This window comes from Pinus tabuliformis, chromosome 8 (genome assembly GCF_031772625.1).
Source record: "Pinus tabuliformis cultivar Carrire ecotype Pingquan chromosome 8, CPIR1, whole genome shotgun sequence".
In the NCBI taxonomy this organism is placed as follows: Eukaryota; Viridiplantae; Streptophyta; class Pinopsida; order Pinales; family Pinaceae; genus Pinus; species Pinus tabuliformis.
Window position 1 is genome coordinate 1,535,110,893 of NC_142294.1, and position 24,610 is coordinate 1,535,135,502.

At 39.6% G+C, this 24,610-nt stretch overlaps 1 protein-coding gene across 1 annotated transcript in view; it reads left to right on the plus strand.

Moving 5' to 3' along the window:
• The window catches only part of LOC149241778 (uncharacterized), a 259,142-nt gene that overhangs the window by 106,274 nt on the left and 128,258 nt on the right, over positions 1 to 24,610 (plus strand). Inside the window, exons 6-8 of the mRNA XM_089370654.1 lie at positions 16,773 to 16,815; positions 17,038 to 17,209; positions 17,457 to 17,555. Of these exons, the coding sequence (XP_089226780.1) occupies positions 16,773 to 16,815; positions 17,038 to 17,209; positions 17,457 to 17,555 (314 nt within the window). The remainder of the gene's footprint in view (positions 1 to 16,772; positions 16,816 to 17,037; positions 17,210 to 17,456; positions 17,556 to 24,610) is intronic.

The window sequence follows — 24,610 nt, forward strand, 5'->3', positions numbered from 1 at the left end:
TCACTGGGCTATATTCTCTATATGATTCTCTTCTCTTGGCAAGGTCTTTGTATATAAGCTTTTTCGCATTCAAGACGATGTATCTACACCTATGGCCATGGGAAGTTAGGAAACTTCTAATAATTGATTCCTAGCCAACTCAAGAACAAGTGGGTTGAGATGATCTCCTCGGGAGTGACCTATTCTAGAAATTTGACCTTCATCGTTCCCATGCCAAAGACATGTAGGGTACTCATGTGTCATGCTGTCCCATTGCAATGGAGCAATGGGTGTTAGGTTGATAGGCCTATGGGAGCGTTCGGCTAAGAAAGGGCATAATCAAGGAAGGAGATGGATGCTCTCAAACCAATAACTTAGGAGGTTGAGCTAGGGTTCCTCTATTTGACATAAGGTGGGAAAAAGGGCTATTACACTTTGTACTGTTAATTTGTATTGAATTGGATGTACTGTCTTAGTCTATTTGACCTACTCTTGTGGTTTTTCTTTGGACATTAATAAAATTATCTTATATATCTTATTAAGTTAGTGCTTGTCCCCCATGTGAAACTTGGTAACTTGAATTACCACCATGACAAATTTCTTCACTGAACAAGTTAGCTAACTTTGGACATTTCTGGGCTTGGTAGAGTTAATCTGGGGACGAATCAATGATTCATGTATATTTGGATATTTAATCACACCCTTTCACTTAATAATTGTTTAGCATTTGTTCCCTAATGAATGCAACATCATTTTGTATATTGCTCATCACTATGATTAGTTCCAAGGAACCATAAGAAGACTATGGTTAGAGTTATCCTTAATTTGGTCCTTACATATAATCATTACTAATGGAAAAAATGTGGAGAAAATCTTCATGTATTACAAATAATTGTTCTAACTTCATTAACTTCATAAACCATTAACCTAAGTTAAGTATGTGCACATACATATATAGGGTCAAGTATAAAGCTCAAGATGCTTAATCTAAATAACAAACTAAACAAGTTAAGCAAGAAATATTGTTTAACCAAGATGGCATTGGACCTTTCTTAGATTGTGGTCGAATAACCCCTTGAGGTCGACCTTAATGAACTATTAACTTATAATTATGTTTGGTGATCGATGTATGTACATCGAGTCCAAACACACACTTATGTTTTTAATATATATGGTTTTTATGATGAATAGAGTTCGTTCACACACAAAATATTCATAGTGTTTGAAATATAAAGAAATCCATAAGGGCGATATATATAAAATGTATATAAGAATTTGATAATAGAAAATGTGATATATGATTGATTGTACAATGATGGGCCTCATATATACTAGGTAGGAGTTCCCTTTCTTAAGAGGTCACGTCTTTTCATTGAGACATTTCCTTTCACAAGTCTCTCCATTAACTATTATTATTTATATTATTTTATATATATTTATGTTCATAATATTTCCTTCTTCTTTGGAAATGCTTTTTTCGCAAAGCTTATTTATGAAAAGGCTTGCTTTCGTTTTCTCTCTTCTAATGTCTTCGTCTCATTCTCAATTCTTGGAGGTGTCATTTTCAATGATACAAGATGATAGAACCTTTGAGTGTTTGAGTAAAACTGGGGAAATGAAAAATGATATAACCATCCCAATTTGATCCTTTGGGAAACTTTGTGCTTGTTACCTACCATTTTGTGGGTAATATCCCTAGGGGAATTTTTTTCTTCAAGATGGTCCTCAGCTGGCAGCCAACAGCCCCTTGCAGCCATCAACTAGCTCATTGTGCCATTTCTCTGCCACCTGAGGCAGCCATGTAGTCCCTCTCCCATTTGCCATGATTGTATGTTTTGAAGGTGGGCCTCCCAAATCTAAAGGTATGCCTTTTCATTTTGAAATTGAGTATTGTAGTTTTCTTATCATGGACATTTCTGGGCGTGGATTAATGGGGGGTTTCGATAGAAAGAATGGGCCAGGTCTGTGCTTTTGTCCCCTAGACCTCTTGTAGGAATTAACCTTGGATTCTAGTCCCGTGGGATCTCTTTTACTAACCATTTGGTTTTAGGGATGGTATTTCACGGGAAACCCCGATTTTGGTTGCGTGATCTCACTCCCTTATTTGCTTATATTATGCTCTTTCCATTCATTATTATCCCATCCATCATTTTTCCCGCCTGGGTCCACATTCCTCCATTGGGTCCACATATGGTTAGCTTGCCCCTTCCACTTACCCGCAACTTGGGTCATGGCCTGGAATGAAGCCTAGAGGTTGATGCAGTTGAAAAGAAAGTTAAAAGCATATATGGCCACATTCAATAGGTGAAGTACCACAAAATGCAAAAGATGGCAAGGACAAAAACATTTGAGCACGTGGGTAAAAGCCAATACATGAGCTCTACCTCATTATCATGGCCATCACCCTGGTTCCTACAATTTCTGTGAGCCTTCTTCGTCATATAGGAACCCATGATTGTCCCGACCCCTGGTGGGCGATGAACTGCTCCACCTTAAAAGGAGGATTCCACTGCTCTATCTTACACATCATTTTCTAACCCGTTGAGCCCCGAGCAATAAATCAAAGAAAATCATAAAAGACAAAAGGCATATAGAGAAGGGTGGAAAAACCAGGCCGGGGCACCTCATGTACCACAATTGCTCCCTCTTGCACATTATAAACCCAAAGTGTGGGCTTCCCTCTTATTAGCTACCCTTGTACCCCAGCATGTGACCCAAAGCTGCCCCTTCTCATCGCCTATTTCATTCACATATCTGTCACATGTCACCACCTTTTGACGGATGTACCTTGACTATATTATCCCCTTTAGAGGTAGAAACTACCAAATAGGGTGCTTAATTAACCCATTTGTAGTTTAGGAGACATGGGCAGATGCCGAAGCCCATTATGGAAGGGCAGGCCATTATGAAGTCCCAACCTGTGGTCCATGACTGGGTAAACTCATTTACTTGATTTCTCTAATGACTTGTTGTACTGGAAGGCTAGGGGACATATTGGATCTTATGCAGGATTGCAGATGGTTTCATTTTGGGGTTTGGTCTCCCTATACGAGGTCCTAATCCTCCAGAGGGCTACATTGGCACATGAAGGGTGAGCGTTGAGAGCCATGGGTCTCCACAACAATAAATTTCACTCCATGTATCCCCACAACCATTCAGAGATTGCTCGTGGTTCACTTATTGGACGAGGAGGATGCACTCGATCCATCATGCCCAACTGGCCCCAAATCTACACCATACACTTCGCAGATGATCCAGGACTTCCACGATGATGTGGTATCACCTACACCATCATCCTAGCCCTTGAGGGCAACCTACAAGCATCTTAGATTTGTTTGGAAACTCATGAGGACACTTGTGTGCCCCCAGTTGTCATTTGGAGCACCATAGGTTATTATAAGGGGCCACCCCCTTGCCCACTACTTTTGAGGGTCCTCTTCATTATGGCATCCATGGACCTCATTAGGCCTCTTAGAAGGCCCTACGACATACATAGTTTATTATTTGACCTCTTGAGAGGCTTACCTTTTCATTTATGAGCTATTTTGGTGGGTTTGTCACCAAAAGTTGTATTATTAGTACATTATTTTATTTTTGGGGCTTATGTAGGCCAAGGAGGCTAATTCGAACACCTAAGATGTGTATAAATACAAGTGAGGTGGGATCATTTTTCATCATCACTTTGGATTGGATCTCTCTCTTCTTTAGAGAATTTTGCACTTTTTCCTAGAGGATGAATTGGAACATTTATGATGAATTTTGATGTATGGTTATTGGTCTTTCTTTTCTTGGAGCTTCTCTATTGTCATTTGTGAATGCTTGAATATACTCTACTGCATGTAAGTACAAAATTTTGATGTTATTCTTGTTACTTTTGTCATATATGTTGGATGGGATTTTCGTTTTTTAAGGGCTAATTGCTGCATGCAAATTATTGCTTAATATTGTGGGATTGTCTCTATTATAATGTTCTCTCCATGTATGGGCCATGTAGTATGAGTGAAATCTCCTAGGGGTAAATCTGACCTTGATAAGCCATTCCTCTTGTGCATTTGAAGTATAAAAGCTGCAAGATTACTTTCACTTGACCTAGAGGGGTTTGTGAAGTAATTTTGAGGCCTCCTTGACTGGAAACCAAGAAATCTTACACATAGTCAACATAGAATCCACTCTCCCAAGGATTAAGGCACTGATATACCAGGGGTGGTCACCAAAACTCTTATTCTTTCAGCGTATCTTAAGTCTAGCCACATTAGGGTGTCTAGGGCATCAATTTCCCGGCAAGCTAGCCACTAAAAAAATTCGATCTCCTAGGGTCTCCTGCGCTGCCCTTTCCTCTAGCCCTCCTCCAAATTTGAAGACATTTTGATGGTGGAGTTGGGAGAAAAGCCAAGCCCTAGGTCCGAGACCAAAACTTGCACTGCCATCCCCAAGCCTAGTACTTCCCCGAGTCAAACCAACATCTTTGAGTAACTATATTTTCTTGATCCTTCCCCCACCTTGTCTAGGGTAAGAATATCCTTGGTTGCTTCATACCTTCCTCATATCCTAGACTGGGTCCCTTTGGCTCCATGTGGTCCCACTCTTTCAAAATACCATTCTTCAAGAACCATCTGGGGTACCAATTCTAACAAGGATTTTAGGGATTGGGAAACTCTTTGACAAGCCTATTCCCATAAACCTAACCCTCAAAATCCTCTTCCTTTCCCTAGAAACACATAATACCTTGCTTAGAAAACAAGTAAGCTCCATCCTTAAAACCTTTCCAGGAAAGGGTTTGGGTCACTCATATCCATTGACTTATCATTCATTAGTGACTCCACACATATTGGGTCTCCTCCCATCGATGAAAGTCCGTAAATAAAAGGGAGCCTTAGTTGAGGTGACAATGGGCTAGGTCTCCATTTGTTGCCCTTTGCCTAGCACTTGCCCTTTAGGGATCACCCTTAGGTCCCCTGCTAGTTTGAGTGGTAACCGTGCTTATGGGCTTCCCATGATAAATTGTTATCATGGGTTTTAATTCTGCTAACATAAATTGTTATTAGAACATAATTTGTTGTTTCCATTCTAACTGATGCTGATACACTGATTGATTAAGTATCTACTTTTATGATTAGGACATCTATAAGCTATTTTTGTAATATGATTTTCCTTTATTGTGCTTGTTGCATATGGAGAAGCCCTAACATTGGAGAGATGAGGCCTTATATGGACAGTTGGAGATCCATGGGGACCACATGATGGCACTCCTGTTGCACTTGGGTCCCTAGAGGAGGATTTGAGGGCTATCCTCAAATTGTGGATGATCTAAGGACTTTGACACTCTTTCACACCTCAACACACCTTGGCATGGCATTTGGAGCCCTAAAAGGGCATGTGTCAGCATTATGAGAGTCTACAACTTGCACATGTGGGCATTTATGGTCCAATTTCTCATTTAGCTAGTGGGTTGGTTTGTAACCCAAGTTTATCCTATGTCAAACTTGTTGTAGAGGCTTCATGAGGCTAAAATTATTTGAGTAGACCTCATATAAATAAATAAAGGTCACTTTATTTTCATTTTGATCATCACTTGTGGATCAATTCGACCTTCTTAGATATTTTGAGTTAGCTGAAATTTGTTGTAGTTTGTAGAGATATGATCTTTTGTGGATTCTTTGCTTATGGAGCTATTCTCTTGCTTTGGAGATGTCATTTTGGAACAATAAAGGGTTGGTTCATGCATTTTTCTTGCAAGTATTCTATGTATTTGAATATCTTTGTGGCTATTGTATGGAATGGATATTGTTAGGTTTTCTATGTTCTAGTTTTTATTGAATTTTTTTTGATGAAATCTTGGAAATGTTAGTGTGCATTACCCTTTTACGATTTTGCGTGACAATCCAATGAGTGATCCTTCATGTTAAGCTCTCTTCAATCCCTTTGTTCCGTCATAAAATGATAACTAGAGTATGAAACTAGGGTTTTCATACTCTCTTACTCCATTCTAGGGTTTAGTTTTATTCTAAGTAGATTTCCCTCTAGATTCCATCACCCAAGGTCAAGGAATAGCCTTTCCACTGTTGATTTTTTTAGTAGCATACAAGACTAGAGCAATTTTCAAACTGATAACTACTTCCAATGATATAATTTGACTTCTTTTAGAACATTCCAATCATTAAGCAGTTATATATGAAAATTTCAACCAATAACATTAAGATTCATAGAGCAGTGAAAATCACAATAAGACAAAGAACACGAGACACCATAAATTACCTTGGGAAAACCCCACTCCAAGGGGAAAAGCCCATCAACCTTTCCTTATGAGAGAATTTCAAAATTCAATCCAATTTGTACATCAATCAGAATAACATATCTTTGACAAGACATATAGACAAGAATTGACCAACATGATGACCTCCCACAAGTGCCAAGCCAACCCTCCAATATCTAATACATGATCCCTTCAACTCTGTCCACAAATAGGTCTTCCACAAGTCTCTAAGAGGGCTGAGCTTCAACCTCTTCCTCAGCCTCAGAACTTGTATTATTTACAGACATAATGCGCCTCAAACCTCACATCATTCCACTGAGATTTGTGCCTCATACCTTGCACTGTTCCAGAAAGATTTGTGCCTCAGACTTCGCACTGTTCCATAGAGATTTGAGCCTTAGATCTTCCAAGTTCAATAGGGCTAATGTGCCTCAGATCTGCATGTTTCCATAGAGAAATAGTGACTTAGAAAATGCGAGATATCTACCTCAGTTCAGCAAGCTACTTCCTCAGATATGAGATCCGAATAGTGTCTTTGGAGGAGAGTGAATAAGCTCAATATATAGTTATTTCTCCATTCGAAGAGTTGTGTCTATTAGGGCAGGCCAACTTGTTCTTGGAGGGGCCGACTTGAATAGTTATGGGGTAAATAAATTTGAATTTTCCCTTTTGATTTTATTAATGAAAATACTGACTGAGGTCACCATTTTCCAACATCCTCATTGTTGATCACAACATAAATCAACTATAAATTCAATCTCTCCTATTTTTAATTTTTGGCCTCTTAAGGAAAGTTGCTAGGCTAGGGTTAGGGTTAAAATTCAAATATGGTGCATGCATTGGCTTGTGGAAGGTTTCAACACTTGGTTGGTAAGACATTTTGTCAAAATCATCCTTTTCTTGTGGGTAATTCTTCCATTTTGGGGTTGACATCATTTGCCCTAGATCAACCCTAATCTTGCCCTAGCTTCAACTTGGGGTTTGTTGAAGGCTTGTTGTTCATGATGTTGATCAAATCCATTTATTCAAGCCTTTTCTTAGCCTTGTGCACCTAGGTAGGCCTATTAACCTTGCCTATTCACAAACCCTAGGTCACTTTGTGCCCTAGATAGGCCTTTTGGAGGGTATGCATTGCCTTGTTTAAGCTAGTTTGAACCTTGTTCTTAGGTTGAGTACCTATCTTGAGCATATCCTTGTCATCTCTGCTTTAGCCTTGATATGTCCATTAGGTGACCTAACATAGGGAAGCCTCTCTTGTGAAAATCCATTAAAGAGTAGGAGGTAGTGGTTGTGGTTACAGTGGGCCACACCTCATAGTGTTCTCACTTGGTGTTGCTCTTGCCTTGTGATCTTCTTGTTACCCACCCAGACGTGGTTGACTCGATAGGGGAATTTTTTTTCTCCCATCTTCTCTTTCAACCTGCCAGCCAACAGCCCTTGCAACCACCACTAACCAATGACGATGTGCCATTCATATCTCCATCACCTGCATCAGTTATTGTCTTCTCACCCATCTCATAAGAGCACATGAACTAAGGTGGGCTTTTGATCAAAAGGTACTTTATTCATTTTGCAATCATATGCTTATGCTTATTTGTATTTGGCTTTTGCCATGGATTATGGGATGACTTAGGAGGAGGAGGGTTTTGACTATGGTCTTGTTCCCTCACCTTAATTGGAGGGTTAATCTTTGATCCTAGTCTAGTGGGACCTCCCCTAATGCCCGAATTGTTAAAATTGGCAACTACAAGATGAATTTCCCCAAGGAGAAGCCCAAATACCCCAAGGAGGAACCACTCTTCTTCAAAAGAATTTTCAAAATGGTCAAAGGAAAATTGCTTCTTTATGTTTGGCAAGTCAGCCTAGTGAAGATGACAAGTCGGCCCCACCAATGGAAATTGACCCTGCAAGAACACACATAAATAGAATTTATGTTGGAGCTCATTTGGGCACCACCACACATCACAAACTAGTTCGATATATTCTGAAATTGCAAGAGACATTCACACATGCGAAGGAGGAGAGAGAGGCTTTTGTTAACAAACGTTGACTTTTTGTTTTGGGCTACTTGATCAGTGTTGACTTGGGCACTTTGACTCTGTTTTCACCGAATTTCTTTTTTGTTTTGGCAGGCCGAATTAAGGGAGACTTTCACTGAGATTTTTTGGCACTTTGATTGAGGCTGACTGCAGGTCAAACTTGTGATTTTCTCTCCTTTGACAGAGAATTTTGCTGGTGTTTTGACTGAGGAAGGAAGGCCAAATTTAATGCTAGGTTGAATGAAGTTTTCTGGGCAGCTTGACGTTGACTGTACTTCCACTGGCCAAAAATTGTATACTGATGTGTTGACTAAATTTGACATTCTCTCTCATCATTGATTGGTTGGTTTTGGAAAGTCAAAGATTGACTTTGACTTGTTTATGGATCTACTATTGGATTGATGTATCTCATGCTAAATATTGATTGACTAGTAGAAGAAGGATTGATTAAGGTTTTCCTCCTTGTGGGATTTTTCCCTGGTCTTTAACAAAATTTGTGTCTCATTGTGCTTGGCTATCTTCTATTTTGCATTTATTGTTACTGTTCTATCTATAATTGCTTATTTGTTATTGGGGTGATTGAAGATGGAAGAGATTGTTTAAAGTGATTATAACAGCATAGAACACTGAAAAATTAACGCCAATTGGTATAAGAGGGGCACTAGTTGGGAAGCCCTAATTGAGATAGTGTGTTCCACCTATCTCGGTTCCATACTTACCACTTTCCATCTTACATTACGAGCCCTACATTCCACCTCCATTCTTCAGGTTCAACAGACCATTGGTTCTCTGGGATTTAGGACCCATACATCCTCATGTCTGGGTGCGCTTGAAACTTGGCCCTGGGAGCTAAGAGAAACAAAGAGAGCATATCATGGCCACAAGCGAAAAATCAAAGGAATATTAAAATGTAAAAGATGGGTGGGAAATACACATTAGTATGTGGGCAAAAGCCTAGCATGAGATCTACCTTACCCCTTATGGCCATCGCCCGGTTCCTGAGCACCATATTGCTCCCATACATCATGAAAGGAATCCTGCATGTCCTAACCCCTATGGGCAATGAACTGCCTCATCATTAAGGGGTATTACAACTGCTATACATCATACAAAGCAAGCTCGAACCCTTTGAGCTCCGAGTAGTAATACGAAGAAAAATCAAGAAAAAGTAAAAGGCACACAAGAGAGGTTGAAATCAAAGGCCGGGTTGGTAACTTGTGCATCCACGATTGCTCCCTGCTCACATCTATACACTCAGGATGTGGATTCCCATTATGCTGGTCCCCTTGACCTTGGCACTTGGCCATGAAGTATTCTCCCCTCTGTTACCATCATTGTTCACATAACACCTATTGATTGAAAGGCGGACTAAGGAATTTTCACTTTCCTTTGGGGGATGGAAACACTTAATAGGGTTGTCCTTCAGCCACTCCTACCTAGGGAGGTCTCACCTTTGCAAGTTCAAAGCCCCAAATTTAGAAAGGAAGTCTTGTTTGAAGTGCTAAATAGCCCATTACTTTCAAGCTTGGTCCACTTAGATGCATAAATGATTATTGTACCTGATGATTTGTTGCTTTCACTAAACTTTGTGATGTGATCGTTTGGTTCCACAACTATGACAGGAGTTGGGCAACTTAACTGGGGCCTAAGCCTCCAGAGGAGAATATTGACAGTCATAGGTGGATTGTTGAGAGTCTTGGGTCTTTGAGTAGTAGCAGCATGCCTTTTGTACCCTTGGACACCTCGCACTGCTAGGACATTCTGCCACTTTGCACATTATTTGGCGATTCTTCAGGATGACATACATTGGATGCAACATGCCCATATCCGACCTTAGCACTCTAGAGATATGGCAGCTGACACAAAGCTCGGATCATGATGGTCCCACCTTTTGAGACATGGAAGGGCTTGTAACACCTAAAACCCCTTAGCATCAGAGCAAAGATGGGCACTTTTCCCTATTGGAGACCTTAGAGACCACATTTTGACACTGTAGATGAAATTTGGGGTTTACAGAGAGATTTGACAGAAATGTGAATGCCAACCTTCACATCATGATTTTAGCGGGCTTCTATTTGGCGCTTCTACAGGATGACATACATTGGACGCAACATGCCCATGTCCGACCTTAGCACTCTAGAGATATGGTAGCTGACCCAGAGCTCGGATCATGAGACATGGAAGAGCTTGTAACACCTAAAAACCCCTTAGCATTGGAGCAAAGATGGGCACTTTCCCCTATTGGAGACCTTAGAGACCACATTTTGACACCCTTGATGAAATTTGGGGTTACAGAGAGATTTGATAGAAATGTGAATGCCAACCTTCACATCCTGATTTTAGAGGGCTTCTACACCACTCATGGCACCTTTAGCCCTCAACGCAAGCCTTGTAGAATTCCATGCATGCATGATGTCAGCGATTTCATCCCAATGGCTCACACATGTGGGAAAAGTTTGATGTTTTTGCCTTAATCTAGTAGGTCGATATGTAACCTAACTTGTGATTGTGGCATAATTTGATGTTTTAGGGGCTTCTAGGCTAAAATAAACATTAGTCCTTGTAGCAGAGACGTGACCTATGAATGCAATTTGATATTTGGAGCTACTCGCTTGTCTTTGCAGCTATTGTCTTGGATCAATGACTGGAATTTGATGCATTCTATCTTGTAAGTGATCATTTATTGGTTAAATCTTTTCTTTATGTCTAATGTATGGAGCAATGTTACTTGGGAGCAGGAGCGGGAGCGAAAACGGGAGCGGGAGCGACCATTTTTAGAAGCTCCCGGTTTGGGAGCGAATCCGGGAGCGATTTAAAAAAAAAATATATATTTTTTATATTTATGTCAACAAAAACATGTAGAATGATGAATTAGACATAAAAAACATAAAAAAACATAGATTGATCATTGAACCATATCACATCAATCATCTAGATTCTAGAAATTATAATCGTCATCAACCATGTCCACAAGTTAGTAAAATACATATTACAACTGCAACATATTGAGTCTTATAAATCATGATTCATCAAATTCAATCTTAAAGTTTCAACTTCATGCTTTCAGAATTGAAAATTCAATAACATTTATCATCATTGATCACCAAAGTTGTACTTGTAAGCTAATTTTAACCATTACAAGAAGTAATATCGAAGATATTTCTAAGTCCTAACTTCTAACTGTTAACATGATATGAAATGTTAAAAATTTATAAAATGAAACATGAATAATGAGATGAAATGAAACAACTTTAGTCTTTCACAAAGCATCATATTCATAATTCACAATCATTACCAATGAGTTATAATTGCCAAGGCCCAACTTCAAACTTCAAATTTTCATTGTCACAGTGATATAATGTTTACAAAAAATATCATTATGATATGAAAGAGTCAAGAGTCAAGAGTCAAGGACTCAAAACTCAACAGTTATGAAAACTAAAGTCTAATAGAAACTAAAAAAGACAAGTAAATTGTAAATCTACATGTGGCCCTTGCCACGAGAGTCTCCAGGAGTATAAGCAGGTCGTGGTGGTCTTCTAGGAGTCTCCCGCACAGACCGACGACCAGAACTAGAACCTCCACGCGAGGGTGTAGATGGAGGTGGCGACAGCAAAGGAACAAGACTCGGACCTCGAGCACTGCTACTGGATGGTGGAGGTGGAGGTGGAGGTGGCATGGCTGCTGCTTCATTTTCATCCCTTACAAGTTCCTCTTCTAGTTCTTCAATATGTACAATGCCATCCTCCAAATTGTCATCATCTGGGTGATTGTCCCAAATTTTATATGTGGGATCCTCATTAGCCCGATCACAGTAATGACTCAACAACCTCAAGTTGTAGTGCACATAAACCAAGCTTTCTGCTCGGTTTTCATTGAGTCTGTTTCTTTTCACATTATGTATATAGCTGTAGGTGCTCAAACACCTCTCTGCAGAAGAAGAATTTACAACCTGTGAAAGAACTTTTTTTGCCAATTTTGGCAAAAGTCCGTGGCCGCCATATGTTTCCCACCATGTGAGAGATTCAAATTTATCTTTGTCGTCCATTGCATGGAAGTTACCATACAAACCAGTGCCACTGAAGTATCTGCCTATTTCAAAGCGCACAGCTGCACATTCCTCCCTGTCAGGTACCAACTTTTCTAATGCTTCCAAATATCCTTTAGTTACCTTTGGATCTAAATGGGGTTTGGTCCTAACCCCACCCCCTACTGCAGGTTGGCCCAACCAAGATGTAGAGTAGTATTTTGGTGTAAGGATATACGCCAAACAATGTAGTGGAAGGTTAAGCCTATTCCACCGTTCACACACACAATCATGAATCAGTTTGTACAAGTTGGGATCTCTATTATGAACAATGTCTTTTATTTCCTCCAACATGGTATCCATTTGCTCATACACCTCGCCAATCACTGGTTTGTCTGTATCTACAAACCGAATCATGTGATAAATTGGCTTGGTGAAATCCAATACCTGCCTCACACTTGTCCAAAACTGCCCATCAAGAGCGACCTCCTCCACCATTTCAAAACCTGCCATATCAGCTACATTTGTAGCCCTTTCCTTTAACACCTGCCAATGTGGACTTGATACCATGCTAGCTAATGCCTCTCTTACCTTCAAAAGGCGCCTGAAGGTGAGGTAATAGCTACCAAATCTAGTCTTTGCAATCTTCAGCAACTCCAATCTCGAGTGACTGCGGAAAAGGCCATGGGTATTGCTATGATTTGTAATAAATTTTATCATTTGTTTGCCTTTCTTGTACAAATCACCAATCCATTGGTATTGTTCATTTTTGTTTTTGACAATATCATGCAACAGATGGTTCAATGTGTGAACCAAACATCCAGACCAAAATATGTTGGGGTATTTATCCTCAATAATTGCTCCCGTTGCCTTACAATTAGGAGCATTATCAGTGATGATTTGGATGACATTGTATGGGCCAATACGCTCAATTGTTTCAAGTAATGCTTCTGCAATGTTGATGGCGGTCTTGAACTTGTCTGAGTAATCATGTGCAGCTAGAAAGATGGGACCACTAACAGACACAACAAGAACACTTATCAATGGCTTGCCTTTTACATTTGTCCATCCATCAGATACAATGGACACCCCATGGTCAGTCCAAGAACTTGTCATTTTATTCAAAGAATGTGATATTTTTGCTTTTTCATGATCAAGGCCAACGGGTCTTGCCTTGTCATACCCAGGGCTCTTGTATCGTTTAGGGGCATCATTTATGGCAGAAACCATTTCGTGCCAATAAGGTGAGCGTAGAACATTGAATGGTATATCACATGCATAGAGAAACCTGTAAACTTTTGAATCCACATCATTCCTACACCCCTCATCAAGGAAATCTGATATGGTTCTACGCCTTAAAGATGATGACCCTGTGCCTCCATGTCCATATCCACTGCCTTGGGAGGATGCTGAAGGAGTTCTTTGTGATTGTGAGCTTGGTTCAAAGAAACCCCTTGATTTTTTTGTTCTGTATTGGGCTTCCTCCTCTTCCCTTATGTATTTGGCTCTATCCGCTGTTGACACCGCTGTACAAGTTTTGATTCCTATTTGTTTCTCTCCATCCCATGGCCTTTTCCCGCAAAGGTGTCTTCTAGCACGGGTGTATGAACCTGTGTAATCAGTGTTGCAATGGGGGCAATGAAATTTAGTGGTTCCACCCCCTCTCCCTGTTTCAGCCCTGTGAACATATTTCCACAATGGAGTTTGGTCTTGTTTAGTTTTTTGAGGGTCATGTTCACCCTCCTCCAGCTCCTCCTCATCGGGGTTTTCACCCATTTGACTTTCTCTGGCTTCTTCATCCCCCTCTTCAGTTTGGGGCCCCCTCCGTTTCCTACTCTCCAGCACCATAATAACCATAAAAGGGATCAGGAAGAGGAAAATGCCAATATATATAGCCAGGTCCATGGTGTTTGATGTTTGTAGGGTTTTGATTCTTGAATCTGCAAATTAATTTAATTTATTGGGATTAATTAATTTAATTTATTAATTTAATTTAAATACATGATTTTTAAACTCAAACAGTTAAATTAAATTAACTAAATTACTATCTAACCAGCTAAACTAACTAAATTACTAAGTTACTTACCTCTGCAGGCTTGCTCCTCGCTCCTTGGCACTTGCTCCTCGCTCCTCAGCACTTGCTCCTCGCTCCTTTGCTCTTGCTCCAGCTCCAAACTCAACCTCAATGAAGTTAGAATGAATTTTTTTTGGCCCATTGGGCTTTTAAAACCCAATTTTTTTTTTTATTTTTTTTTTATTTTTCGGGTCCGCGGATTTTTTTTCCGCCGAACCGCTCCCGGCCCGGCTCGAATCGCTCCCGGAGCGATTTTTAATGCTCGGGAGCGATCAGGGAGCGATCGCTCCCCGATCGCTCCCGAGCGTTAAAAATCGCTCTGGGAGCGCCGGAGCGATCGCTCCCTATATCGCTCCCTAACAGACCAGGGAGCGCAAATTTTTTTAAGGGATTGCGCTCCCGAAAATCGCTCCCGTCCGGGAGCGATTTTGGGAGCGCGCTCCCAAGCCGCTCCCGCCCGGAGCGCGATTCGGGAGCGGGTTCGAGGGGGGGGGCGCTCCCCCGCAACATAAGTATGGAGTATATCTAATCTAGGGTTTTCTATTGTGCCCTAATTTATTGAAAATTTATTTGATAGAATCTAGATATCATTATTGCATGCATTGCTCATGGATAATATGTGAATGATAATCGTGGTGAACTTTGATTAGCTTTACCATGAAACTTCTTGATCCATTGCATAGGTAATCGCAATGGTTGTTGGTGTTAGGGCATCAATTATCGTCCCTCCTTAGCGACTTTCAGCTATCTAATCAGCTCATAGACTCCATCCACCCAAGGATAAGGCACTAGGCATACTTTGTTGATGATCACTTTGACTTTTATCCATGAAATTTTCCTTTTCATTCTTTTGACCTAATTCGGCCCCTTCAAGGCCAAGTGGCCAAGCTAGGGCTTGGTGCGAATTCCTAGGGAAGGGGAATTTTTGGCATCAGAGAGTATTAATGCTAAGAGGTGGTGGTTACCACTTTGATAGGCATTTATTTTGATTTCGTCCATAAATTTCTTTGCCCAATTCACTAGCCATAAGCTAACCCTAGTTTGGATTTAAGCTTCAACTTGGGGGCTTATTTGAGGGTTTCATGTGCATTGATCTTGCTGATATATATTATTGGAAACCCTTGCTCTTCACCTTGACCTTGGGCCACCCCAATTCTCAACCAATCAAACAAATCATAAATCTTGTGTGGTCTACCTTAGGTCTTTATAAAGAAGGGAAATTGCGTCCTCTTGGAGTCCTAAGCCTAAATTGTGACTTTCTTTTAGAACGCCTCAGTTAGTCACCTTGTGCCTCAACCTTATAATATCCATTATAGGTGACCATATAGCGGGACTCCTCCCATTAGTGAAAATCAGTAAATAGCAGGGGGTTTTGGTTGTGGTGATAGTGGGCGATTACCCCATTGTTGTCTCTTGGTCTAGTAATAGCCTCGTAGGGTACCCCTTTGCAAGGCTTGCTAGGTTTTGCAGCGACACTTCCCTCACAAGACCTGCTATATTTTGAGGCAACATGCCCAATTAAAAAACAAAGCTCTGATACCAAATGTGATGAATAGAGTTTGCTCATACACAAAATATTCAAACTGTCTGAAATATAAAGAAATTCATGTGGACAATATATTAAATGTATACAAGAATTTGATAATAGAAAATGAGATAAATGATTGATTGTACAATGATGGGCCCCATATATACTAGGTGGGAGTGCCCTTTCATAAGAGCTCACATCTTTTCATTGAGACATGTCCTCTCTCTCTCTCTCTCTCTATATATATATATATATATATATATATATATGTTCATAACCATTTCCCTGTATCTGCATCTGGAATTTTTGAAAGATTTGTATCCAGATCTGTATCTATTTCTAGGCAACTCCATGCATCTCCATTGGTGGTGGCATTTAGTGCAGGTTATGTTTCTTGACTGATTTTGTGTTATTTTTTTGTGGGAACTGATTTAGTGCCTATGCATTGCAATGTGAATCCTGATTGTGCGGAAATCAGGTTGGCTGCTGGAGTGGCATATGCTTGACAAAAGGAATTTTGTTTGTTTGTTTGTTTGTTGGCTTGATCTATGGGGGATTTAAACATTGAATCTTTTGGTTTACAACATACTTCATAACACGGCCATCACCAATTGAGCTGCCCCCTGTTGATGAAAGTAATTTTTGTTCATATATTCTGGGTGTGGTAATTTTGCTACTCCTATGACTTCCTTGATGGTAAGTGTTTAATAAGATTGTTTTGAGAACAGTATGATAATCCTTAGCCATCAGCAACAGAGCTCCTCTTATGTGTAATGATACTTATAGAAAAAGAAAGAGCTTTTGGTATGATTCTTTGGATAAAATGTGTGGTAGATACTAGAAACTGATTCATCTCTGTTTACCTTATGCAGATGGATATCACCCCTTGCTTTGGCCTTGACTTCAAGATAGAAGATATCCAACTCATATCAGCCATATCTACGACAATTAACATAGTTGCTGTTAAACAGTTTGTAAAGTCCATTGGGATCTTAGCAAATATCTAGGTTGAATAATATTGATGAGGAAGGTTGACCCTCAGTGATAGATTGGAATTCAATTGAGCACTGTGTTCTAATTTTTAATTTCTATTGCTTAATGTTATTGTCTATTTATTGTATGACTTGACACTCACACAAGTTCCACCAAAGATTAATTGGGAAAACAAGCTTGTGAAGGATTCAAATGACTGGATTTTGCAAACAGCTATATCTCAACTCTTCGAGGAGAGACCAATCTGGCCAAAACGCACCTTGCAGGATCGTTTGGCAGATGGTGGTCTAAAGCTTACATATGATCAATTGAAAAGGTATTCACATTAATCTATCTGTATGTGTTTTTCGTTGCATCCATTTTTACTTGGGATGCCTCAAGTGGAAGCTTAGAATGAAATTGTCCGACATTTTACATGCATGATATCTCAGCTTTTGTTTATTATAGTGATTTTCTGGCTACCTAGGCGGATATGGGGTTTGGCTGATTCATGTGTGGGTTTGACATTCATACATTTTGTTCAATGACAGGCCATTTCACATCACTTTATTTTTTTGATGCAGGCTTCTTTTTAGAACAGCACATTACTTTGGCTGTGGTCCATATCGCACTTTGTGGATTAGGAATGGATACGATGCCAGAAAGGACCCAGAATCACGCATGTGAGGACTCAATGTAGTTTGTAGTTTTTTGCTTTCTCATTCTTCATAGCTGTAGTGGGAATGGATTTTAAAATATCTGAAATAATAGATAAAAGGTATAAATGTTAGACCCCTAGAAATTGTTTCTGGTCCACATGGAAACACATTTCTTGCATCTACAATGATTCGGGACTTTGGAAACTCTTTTCAAGATGTTCGTGGAAGACAGGAAACAAATCAGCAGATTTTGGAAAACACTGAGGCCATTTCTCAATTAAAAGATGAAATAAAAAATAAAACTATAAACAGAAAGGAAGGGGTTTTGTAAACCTAGCCAACCCCATTGCCTTCAAGGCAGCTATTCTAACCAGTGTTGCACATATTGCGATAATATCGGAAATATCACGATATTATCGCCGAAAGACCCTCTGCTGATATTATCACCAAAAATTATCATGATAATTTGCCCAGGTTAATTTATTGCAATAATTTAGAAATTATTGCGAGATGATTGGAAATTATCGCCTTGCTAGAAAAAAACATGAATATAAGTTGTGCGAGTCTTGTGACCATTTTTCACAAAGCAAACAAGGGGAAACCCATAGTTTTCTTTGCCATCAACTGAGCATTTTTGGAGTGGAGATTTACTCCAGTATACCATAGCCATATTTATTATTTCCAGATATGTAAAAAAATTACCTTCCTTTTCTTTGTTTTCCAAGATTAATATATACTATAAATTTAGAGTCTACCTCTTGTTATCCTCATTTGAATTTCCATGTTTGTTTTGTGTGGTAGGTCCAAAACTTGAAAATTTAGTTAGAGCTCTACAAAATGGCAAAGCCATTGGACCAATTGTGGGAGTATGTTGAACCATGTGAGGATGATAATAGAGCAAAGATGAGGTGCATGCTCTGCAGATTGGAAATGTTTGGTGGAATCACTTGCTTGAAATACCACCTTGCCAAAATCCTGGGGCATGATGTGCATATTTTCCCTAGAGGTACCACAAAAATTGTCTTTATTGCAAAGAACTCAATTCTTGATACTACTAGAAAGAGAGATTAGAGGGAGGAACTAAGAAATTTCATGGGAACCACAAACTTCTCAAGGGCAAGGGAAACCTAATACTTGGCCACACCTTAGCGCAGTATTATTATCGGATTATCGTTATAGTATCTAGAATCTAGATGCCTCATAATGATCATCTCATGAGATACATTTAGTTTTGTTTTAATTTGATTTTGTATTAAGTTTTAACTATTATCTTGTCAAAACTGATGACTGAGGAGTCAAGACAAAATGACAAATATCATATTTCAGACTTCAGTATCTACATCTTACACATTTTATATTGTAGGTTTATTTTCATATTTGTGTGACAATGTGTTTGTTAATTGTTTGATGTTGATGTTTGCTTTAAAAGAATAAAAGTTTGAAAAAATGTTAGGACTCAGGACAAATATCATAATATCTACTATCAATGATTGATGTACCATTTGACATCTTATACATTTTATATTGTAGTTCTATTTTCATTTTTGTGTGACAATGTGTTTGTTCGATGTTGATGTCGCTTTAAAAGAATAAAAATTTGAAAAAAATGATAATTTTTGTATTTTTTTCAAGTTTCTCGAGAATTTCCAATATTTTCCTCGATATTGCCGATAATTTAAATTTTGGACCCCCGATGATAAATTGCCAATAACGATAATGTAACATTGATTCTAACTCATGGAAACCTTAAAACAAACAAAAAGAGAATGTTTTGAGGGAGGTGAAGGGGAAAAACCAACAATCTCATTGCTTTAAATGCCTAGATCAACAAAATGCTTCAAAATACGTTCTTGGCCCCTAGATTAGTAACATTCATACAAAAATGTAAAATATGATTATTAAATTTGCAAAGAGTAGGGAACTACAATACTCATCAACAAAAGCATAAATAATAAATGGCTGGGTGTCTGGTGCCACCATGCAAAAGAGTGAGGGTGGATTGTTGTTTTTTGACTTTTAGGGCCAACTTGAGACATTGTGTGTCTCAACATTAATCTAAGGGTCATAACCATTATTGACATCATTGTGGGGTTGCATTTCATTTGAAATTAACAGGGGGATGCATGGTATTTTATAACCACTTAAAGACTCAAAATGTCATCGTGGCAACCACTTGGACACTTCGGCATTGCTTGATACTTGGCAACTACCTGGGTGTGTTCAAGTAATCTCACCAAACTCAAATGGGCATAACTCAAGTTATTAAGTTATTTAGGGAGGTCACAATTGCATGGAAAGAAGGGAAATGGGCAGTGTGGTTGACTGTCTTGAAAAAAATCCATTGCAAAAGGAACCACCATGTGTCATGGTAAACATAATCCAAGATTCTAAACAATGAACAAATCCATACTCAAAGGAATTAAAATGGTTATAGGTGGTAAGTTGACCTATGCAAAGTAAATGAGACCCCAAGTGAAAACTAGACCTATATGCCGAAGGAAAATCAAATTAGGACATCCTTATCACTCACAAGGAGGCGTGCTAGGATTAGATGTCTCCCCAATTGGTGCACTAGAATTAAGGAAGGCACTCTGGGACGAGCATAAACTCTTCTCACTCCCCCACTAGATATATCTAGATGCTGATCTCACGTGTTCCCATGTGGTAGAGCTGAATTAGTCTAGATAGCAAGTGATTGTGACACAGAAAGAAGGTAAATAGGCAGTTATGATAGATCTTAGAGTAGTAAAAACCACTGCCCACGAGGTGGTCTCGATTGGGTTCTAAATGAGACCCCCTATGTGGCTTGTTTGGGGTCTAAAAGATCTTTGTGGGGTGTTGGAACTACAATATAGCATTCTAGTTCTCACTGAGCTTATTTTATGATGCACTCAATTCCTTGGAAGTTCTTTTGATAAAGACCCATAAGAGTCCTTTACATCCAGTCTATAAATGTTTCTCAATTTGTAGGTAGGAGACCTAGAGCATGAATAGAGTCCAAGTTTCAGGAGGCATGGCTTTCTATGTTTTGGTTTTCTCCATGGAAAAGTTACCTTGATCATTTAAGATGATTCAACTCAGTTGATATGGGTTCACATTAGTGGTATGCTCCCCTTTCCTTAGGGCATTTACATTGTAGCTTATTAATTCCCCCCTCACATCCACAAATTATGCCTTACGTAGCGATTCAAATAGGTACCCTTGTATGGACTTACGTAATGACATTATTCAATACTCCCTCATGGGGGATGTGATCCTCTTGGGGGATTTTGGTGGATATAATGGATGTTAGCAGATTCCGCTTCATGACTTATTGGAGGATGGCCTCTGTCTCAAAGAGATCGACCTAGCCTTAATATATCTTCATAAGGTATCAAATGGCCTAAGGCCTCTTTCAACATATGGTAGACATGTTTTGCACCATGGTGAATCTTTTTGCTGCAAAATCTAACACCTTAGCACAAAGCCTCATTAAGAACTCTAGATTAAGAGTGACAATGGGATCAATCATCACTATGACCTTAGCAACTATTCCCTTGCTACCTTGTGGTTGGATATTATCCTCGCAATGGAGGCTTCCTTGATAGAACTTAGGGATTGGATAACCTAAGTGCTAACAGGCTAAATAATACCCCCTAAGAATTCTACTAAATAAATCATGCAAGGATAATTTTCAATGAGTAAGGCTTCGGGGGAGATGAGATGTAATTCCAAGATAATGAGTTCAAAGGACCTTATGGCTAGATCTAGAGGGCTTAGTAAGTTTTGAAGAGGTTGAAACCAATGTTGCGAAAATCACTGTTTATTTTTTCACTTGGGATATTAAATTCGCTGATTAAATCGACGAGTTTTTCACTTTGAAAAAATCGTGATCCGACTAGAAAAGATTGTGGGGTCGGCAGAAAAGATTTGGGTTTTTTGTCATTCATTTTGTAAACAAAGGCCAAGAGTGAGAGCTAAGGAGGAGGAGAACTCATCCACAAGGGAAAGAGAGGAGAAAAGTGAAGGAATTTAGCATCTCAAGCAAAACAAATTCGAGTTTGGACCAAGTTTCATCAGCAGGGCGTGGTTTTCAGGTAGGCGCATCCAATTTGGCCTTATTTTTTATTGTTTTTTCTTTGTTTTTCCTTCGGTTTCAGTTACCCATATATTTTCCATGGTTTTTGCTTGGATTTGAGTGTGTTTTTTTGTCATTTTTGTTGCATTTAGTGGAAAGAGGTTTTTTTGTTCAAAAATTCAAAATCTTGATTGTTAGTTTTATTTGTTTAAATTCTTCATGTGCCCTAGTTTTTTCCATCATTTTTGCTTGGGTTTGAATGTATTTTTTTGCCATTATTGTTGAATTGAGTTGAGGGTTTTTTTTGGTCAAAAATTCAAAATGTTGTATGTTAAATTTTACTTTCATTTGTTTAACTTGCAATTTTTCTTGTGCTATAGGTTCAAACTTCAATCTTAACATTAAAACTTGAGAGTTCAACAAAGTTACAAACATGACAAGGAAATTGGACCCTATGTTGGAATTTGGTTAACTTGATGGGGGGTTTGACAAATCAAAATTGTCTTGCAAGTTTTGCGGGCACAATATGACAGGGGGAGTATACCGATTGAAGTACCACCTTATAAATATTCCTGGACATGAAGTAGGGCTTTGCACAAAAGCAAATCTAAAAATCACCCGTAGAGCCTGTTACCCACCATTTTGTGGGTGATATCCCTAAGAGAATTTTTTTCTCCAAGATGGTCCTTAGCCGACAGCCATTAGCCCCTTGCAGCCACCAACTAGCTTATTGTGCCACTTCTCCGCCACCTGAGCCAACCATGTGGTCCCTCACCCATCTGTCATGATCGTATGTTTGAAGATGGGCCTTCCGAACCTAAAGGTATGCCTTGTCATTTGGTAAATTGAGTATTGTAGTTTGCTTATCATGGACACTTTTGGGCATGGATTAATGGGTATTAACCTTGCATTCTAGTCTTGTGGGATCTCTTTTACTGACCATTTGGCTTTAGGGATGGTATTTCACGTGAAACCCTAATTTCGGTTGCGTGATCACGCTCCCTCATCCGCACATATTACCCCCTTTCCACCCATTATTACCCCATTCATCATTTCTCCCACTTGGGTCCACATTCCTCCATTGGATCCCATGCTCTCCCCTTCCTCTTGCACACACGTTGGGTCAGGCCTGGAATGATGCCTCAGAGGTTGATGCAGCTAAAAGGAAAAGTAAAAGCATAATTGGCCATATTCAACAAGAAAACGAACCACAAAATGCAAAAGATGCCTAAGACAAACACATTTAGCACGTGGGCAAAAGCTAATACATGAGCTGTACCCGATCATCATGGCCATCACCACGGTTCCTATAGGCTCTATGAGCCCCCTTCGTCATATAGGAAACCATGATTGTGCCAACCCCTGGTGGGAATGAACTGCCCTACCTTAAAAGGGGGTATCCATTGCTATACCTCACACATCCTTCTCTTACTCCTTGAGCCCCAAGCAGTTAGTTAAAGAAAAATCATAAAAAGGCAAAAGACATATAAAGAAGAGTGGAACAATCAAGGCTGGGGCACCTCATGTACCATGATTTCTCCCTCCTGTACATTATATACCCAAGTGTGGGCTTCCCTTTTATTAGCTACCCTTGTACCCCAAAATGTTGCCCAAGGTTGCCCCTTTTCATTCCCTATTCCATTCCTCTCTTTATAACATGCCACCACCTTTTAAAGGACGTCCCTTGGACATATTATCCCCTTTAAAAGTAGAAACCACCTAATGGGATACTTGGTTAACCCCATTTGGAGTTTGGAGACAATAGCACATGCCAAAGCCCATTTTGGAAGGGCAGGCCATTATGAAGTCCCCACCCGTGGTCCAAGTTTTTAAAGCTCTTTTACTCGATTTCTTTGATGACTTGTTGTATTGGAAAGCTAGGGGACGCATTGGGTCTTATGCAACATTGTAGGTGGTCTCCATTTTGGGTTTGGTCTCCCTGGAGTCCTAACCCTCTAGAGGGCTACATTGGCATACATTGGCACATGTAGGGTGTGTGTTGAGAGCCACGGGCCTCCACAGCAGTTGACAACACTCCATGGATCCCCAGAGATGTTTAGAGATTGGTTCGAGATCCACCTATTGGACGAGGAAGATGCACCTGGTTCACCTTTGTCCAACCAATCCCACAGATGTACCATGCACTTGGTAGCTGACCCAAGACTTATAGGATGATGTGGCATTACCTACGCAATCGTCTGAGCCCTTACAGATGGTCTACATGCATCTTCGACTTATCGGGAGACCCATGAGGTTATTATCATGCCCCCATACCCACTTGGAGCACCACAGGTTTATTGTTTGGAGAACAAGGGGCCACCCCCCTGTCCATCACTTTTGAGGGTCCTATCTTGCATTATGGCACTTATGGACCTCATCATGCCTCTTGGAAGGCCCTATGACATGTATTGTTTATCATTTGACCTCTTGAGAGGCTTATTATTTCATTCATGAGCTAGTTTGGTGGGCTTGTCACCAAAAGTTAGGTTATTAGCACATTATTTTATTTGTGGGGCTTATGTAGGCCTAAGAGACTGATTCAAATTCCTAGCTAGTGTATAAATACAAGTGAGATGAGTTCATTCTCTCATCATCACTTTGGAGGGGATCACTCTTCTCTTTAGAGAATTTTGCACTTTTTATGGGATAAAGAATTGGAGCATGGATGAACTTTGATGTTTGGATTGGAGTATTTTATTTTGGAGTGTCTTTATTGTCAAATTGTTGATGGTTGGATATGTTTTATTACATGTAAGTACACACATTTAATGCTATTCTTGGTTTACTTTTTGCATATGCATTGAATGGGATTTTCGCTATACTAGGGCTAATCGCTGCATTGCATAATTACAAAATTGTGGAATTATTGTTTCTATATAGCATCTGTCAATGTTTGGGCCATGTATATGAATGAAAACTCCTAGGGATAATTCCATCGGTGAACTTATCTTGATAAACCATCTCTTCTTTCCAAGCGAAGTATAAAGTTTTGAGGTTTCTTCTTCTTGCCCTAAAGGCCAAG